The sequence below is a fragment of the Penaeus japonicus genome, unplaced genomic scaffold (genome assembly GCF_977035675.1).
Source record: "Penaeus japonicus unplaced genomic scaffold, GWHDUDI00000001_assembly GWHDUDI00000007, whole genome shotgun sequence".
Lineage (NCBI taxonomy): Eukaryota > Metazoa > Arthropoda > Malacostraca > Decapoda > Penaeidae > Penaeus > Penaeus japonicus.
The window spans coordinates 46,027,106-46,032,899 of NW_028234409.1; the positions used below are offsets into that span (position 1 = coordinate 46,027,106).

Genomic DNA, 5,794 nt, shown 5'->3' on the forward strand with positions numbered 1-5,794 from the left:
GGTCAAGACAGCAGTATGTAGCAATGGCAGAAGCGAGACAGAACATTGCAATGATGATGTACACTGAAGATGAAAATAAAAGTTTCCAGTAAAGACATAAGGAATGGATTAAAAAATAGATAATTCTTATTTTTCAAAATCAGTGGTTCCCAAACTATCTTATACGATGCCCCCTTTTTGCTTCAAGCAGACCTGTAGGTCCCACTTCCTCATTTTTGTATTTATATGAAATTATATATTTTTTCTTGTATTTATATCTTAGCACTGTTTAGGAAAACAAATGAAACAATAATATAGGTTGGCATGTCAGAGCATTGTGACAAGTTGCTCAGCAGCGTCAGTGTGGTTGGTATTGGTCACGTGTCCAAAATGCATATGGAGAGCTAAGCAAACAGAAAACGGTTGGGATGACTGATAGAATTATCCTTTGCATGAATGTTTTTGGAACAATTACTTTATTCTTATCAAGCAATGATTTTTCAGCAAATGACTTCATGCCCCCCTTATATCCTCCTCGTGCCCCCCTGGGGGAGTGCACCCCCTAGTTTGGGATCCACTGCTCGACATTGATCATTAAGACCTCTTGGTATATACACACAATACCATCATCATCAAAACAAAACATAAGAGATCACAATGTTACTAATAAGAATGCCAGTAGTAACATAAAGATGTATGAAAATTCTCTTGGCATAACTGTGGAATCATTCAAGCTCTTCTAGCAAAGGAGTGCATGACACACACATGGTATCTCCACTATATCTGTGTATAGGCAGAGTACTTACCTAGATAAGCATAGAGGAAATAGAGACACAGTAGCATTATGCACATCAAGACTACAAATCCCAATATGCTTTTCACTGTCATATTAATAGAGGTTTCTTCATAGGGCAGCACTGGCTCTTGGACAGCATTATACTGTTCCTCTCGCTCATGTTGTACTACATATCTGTAATACAGACAAGGATATAAGTTATCAATTCGGTTATCACTTGTAAAAAAAATGCCTGAGCATGAAACCTCTTTCATAAACATTGTACATCATACTGACATGCTATTCCGAATTTTACTTGTCTAACTTGAACATTGAAATCAATATTGGTAATGCTATTCCTATGCTGCAGTAAAGATCTTTCTACCACTGTATAAGCTATATTGCTTAAAAATGGTTTGATATTCATAACCCATGATAAATCTATATGTAGCAGTATAACCTTCAAAGGATTTACTTCTCTGTGCAAGAACTCACAATTCATGCCGGACAGTCCCAGACCAATAGGCTCCAACAATAACAGAGAACATGGCCAGGAACCAGATGACAATGAGGCTTAAATGGATGGGAGAATCTTTGGGGAGGTAGAGTCCCACAGTCACTTCATCACCTGAATTCTATAAGCAAAAAAGGTAAAAGTCATTATCTGAACTTAGTACATAGATATAAGAAGCATGGACAGATTTTTCTTACAAGTAAATAGTTTGTTTTTTCCTATAAATCATTAATGTTTTGTTGTCTGTCTTATGTCAAGTGTCATTAAATACAGCTAGCTCAAATCAGTAGCAAAAGCAGCAAAAGAGAAGAGCTTTTCATGTGTTTACTTACAAAAGACAAAATTTAGTGTGGGATTAGAATATTTTCTGATACAAAATCAGATTCTATACATAACAAATTACTACAAAAAAGTATCATGAATCAAATTCATACCTGCATTTAATTCCTATTATGAAGAAAGCATCTCAACTAATTCTAGGAGCCTCCTTGACCAACTTCACTAACAAACATATATGTTTACACCATATATAACCATATCACAGTTGTGAATAATTCAACCTGATGCAGTCATGATCATTCTACTTAAAAGATAAAACAGCTAAGCCCTTTTGTTAACCAGTTTCTTTTAATGACCCAAAATATATATAAGAATTTAATCAAATGGCTACAAGGAGGTAAAGAAGAGAATGTGAAATGGCCACACTTAAAATTGTCAATAATGATTTAAACCACTGAAATTAATATTTGCTGCATGGAATTAAAGCTGTGTATAAATATAAAGTAGTCTATGAAAGGAGGAGAGTCAGAAAAGGACAGAATGAAATATGTGCTCTGCAGCTGAATCAAGTAAATTTTCCAAATTAAAACTGTATCTATCTCTTTCTCCTGATATTCCTCACTTACATTTTTTCTGTGATCAAAATTACAAAATAATTATGATAATAACAACAGTAACAATGATAGTAAAGAATAAGACTTGCTGAGAGTGTTTTACTGAAAAAGATTAGACTCTTAATTTGACTTACTGTCCTTCGAAAGCTTTACTAGTCAACAATATATATTATGTATTGTGTAGCCAGATACCTTTAGAATTCTGATCCAAAATTATGGAAAATATATTTGCCAAGTAAAATCATATGTTTCCTATGCTTGGAAATCCATATTAGAATTAATAATCAATCAGACAGTAAATAAAACAGGTATGAACAGACATTTCCCCAGATCAAGTATGATAAAATATATGCCTTAAACTAACTCAGAAAGTACATAACTGATTATTGCTGAACTATCTACTTGTAAGCTACCAGGAATTTGAAATAAATGATTTTACAAAATGTATATATTAGCTCATGAGTCTCTGATACCTGGGTCCTGCATAGTTAAGTCAAGAGTAAGGAAAAATAACAATATTTATGTATATCCTTTATCTGGTTATTAAGAGAAAGACTGAAGTAATTCATTTTGTTCCTACTTCTACTTAGTGCAGTTGGCCCCAGAAGCCTTTTTAGGAACCTCTGTGAACTTCAAGAAAAGAGGATGGATGAAGAGGTCCTTGAAATAGGATAAACATAATTCTTGCTTTCAAAGGGTGCATGCTAGGGAGAGAGAGTTAAATTGATTTTGTTGAGTTGCACGTTATAGTAAATGTGGTTGCCTGAACTTCCTCCTTTACCTAACAAATTTGCAATATATCAAGAACAGAAACTCTTTTTAAGTTTCTTCGTCTCCAAAGAAAGTACCCTCATCCATCATCCATTGGCCATTATAGCACTGGAGAAATATCAGGGACCTAATAAAGAAAATATTTGATGTGAAGCCGATACAAAAAAGGTGATCTAGAACATTATTTCATACTATCAGAGAAGCCAGTTCATCTCAAGTGCCAGGTTTGTTTATGTCTGCTGTGAGTTGTTGGTCAGATGAGATTGAGGTGTTATTTTGGAATGTACACCTCTTGTGATTATTCTTCAACAGAGAGGAGCCACTAACATAACAATCATAAACAGTGAAAAGCAAAATGTTTATGGTTGTTTCACATTAGTCCATATCTTTGCAGCTTTCACAGAGTTATAAGTGATACCATATAGCATGTGCCTTGTCCAAAGATATTTGTTTCCACCTCAAAATTTAAACTAAGGCATTTGTGTTTGCAGTGTGAGCAGAAATCACCCATTTGTTTGGGGCATTTGTTTCTAATTTTGCAAATACATAAATTATAAATTCACACCATTAATTACCAATGCAAAGTGTATGATGATCAAAATGTAATGAAGCTGTTTGATTATTATTTACATAGGAAAGAGATAGGGAGATGGGTTTGTATGTAATGATGGGTTGATAGATTAAAATAGAAGACATAAAGAGATTAGGATTCATTTAACAAATAAAATATTTTCCCATTAAGTAAGACTGCAATTCAAATGAAGTGCTCAGTGCTCATCCAAAAATATCTAAGAACTACCTCAGGAAACTACCAGCTATATAACTGCAATTTACCATCAAATGCAACATTTCAAAATAATGAGAAATAAAGTGAAGAAAAGAAAAGAAAAGAAAAGAAAAGAAAACAAAGAAAAAAAAATGCATCTTCAATCATGAACATACATCAATTGTAAAATCAACCATTCTGCAGATTGGGCAATCACTCACACAGACAAAATCACACACCACTTAAAATCACCAACAAAATACCAACCATGATCTTAACATAGCTAGAGTTCTCCACAAAAGCCAAGGTGACATTAACGCCATCTGTCTTCATTTCCTGTGATTTCAGTTTCTCCATGACCATGAGGGTTCCAGCCCCACCCATTTCCTGCAACATAAGGTCATATCAGTCAACTATCAAGGTGCTCTTCACTAGCTCTCTATCTGTCAGGAATTATAAAGAGAGTTCCTTTGTCTCAGCTGAAATGTCCTATGATTGAATTATCTGGGCTATGGCATCGCCTTTTTCTTAAAGGATTTATAGACAGGAAGTCTAAAGCAATCTTCAAAATGTCAAACTATGAAATACAAATGTAAATACTTACACACAACAGCTTGACTCCTTTTCTATACACCCACTGAGCACAGGTTCCTCACACACTCACTCACACACACACACACACACACACACACACACACACACACACACACACACACACACACACACACACACACACACACACACACACACACATATACATATCTAAAGTATTTGCAATCATCCTCTCTTTTTTTCTCTCTCTTTCACACATGCACTCGTGCACATGCAAACACAAACTCTAACACAAACACTGACTTGCACACTCTCATCCAATCACACACAGACACAATCACTCCCTCACTCATTCATACACACTCTATAAAGCTCCTCCTTACCTGAACCCTGTTAGCCTGATCAAAGGCTGAACAGTTATTCTCCATGGAAAGGAAGATATAATGGTCCTCAATTCCTGATGGAGGAGGCTCATCCAGGTTGCAGACATTCCATTCCAGAGCATCAGACACAGGGAAGTAAACCTTAAAAGATTAAGGGCTATGTGGTGATACTGATAATGGTAGATGGATAGAATTGCAATAAAAAGAACTCTCAACTAACTGTATATATGGGAGTTGTACAGGTCTAAGTGCACATTGCAATATCTCTTATAGTACTGAATGACTTCCATGGTTTATTTTCTCTTGAACTACTATGAAGAAGTACCAAAAGATACTCTTAAAAAAAATTAATGAAGAAAAATTATAGAATCAATAAATATAGTTTTGTATTCATCCCAAATTAAATTACAATGACACTTACTGCATTCTCCACACCATCAGGTAAAGTTGTTATGCTACTGAAGTACACAATGCAGTGTTTCTCGGTAAGTGTGGTGGTGGCATTTGGCCGGCTGCTCAGGACTCCACATATTGGGAATTCACCAGAAACCTTTTTTTATTGGGTAGAAAGAGACAATTTTAGAGAATTAAAATATATTTTCAAAACTACAAGAAAACTAGTTACCACTTTAAAAAATGATAATGATAATCATTCACAACTGAATTGCCCAGAGACAGAGAAAAACTAATGTAACTACTGGTTATAGAGAAAACATAAACAGCACTAAGACTAGGAGAGCTGCTGCAGCAATTGATGACAATGATGATAACATACTAAAGTAATAGTAATACAAAAAATATCAATAATATTAACAGTATTAGTGATAACAATAAAAATAACAATGATAAGAAAAAATATCATCTTTCTCATCAAAATACAAAATATCAGCACTAAATCAGTCATATCCACTACCAACTAATCTTTCATACAAAGTAAATGATGGTCTTTTGGCAAGAAGAGATAAAAGATAAGGGAAAATAATCTGAAGAAGAGAAATAAAACACCAACAAAAACATTGTGGCCAGTACAGTACAGTACAAACCTTTGCCAAGGTTTGACTTTTCAATTGTCTGGGTGATCAGGTAAGAATTATATAAATATATATATATATATAAATAATATTAAATATATATAATAATCAGATATTTAATGTATCTAAA

At 34.2% G+C, this 5,794-nt stretch overlaps 1 protein-coding gene across 1 annotated transcript in view; it reads right to left on the reverse strand.

The window, feature by feature from the left end:
* LOC122254863 (signal peptide peptidase-like 2A) overlaps positions 1-5,183 on the reverse strand; it is a gene marked incomplete at its 5' end in the record, with an annotated part of 55,025 nt that extends 49,842 nt beyond the window's left edge. The window contains 6 exon segments of the mRNA XM_086538779.1: positions 1-63; positions 786-949; positions 1,250-1,389; positions 3,966-4,085; positions 4,634-4,774; positions 5,055-5,183. The exon segment at positions 1-63 is cut by the window's left edge and continues 34 nt beyond it. Coding sequence (XP_086394905.1) covers positions 1-63; positions 786-949; positions 1,250-1,389; positions 3,966-4,085; positions 4,634-4,774; positions 5,055-5,183 — 757 coding nt within the window.
* Positions 5,184-5,794: the final 611 nt, after the last annotated feature.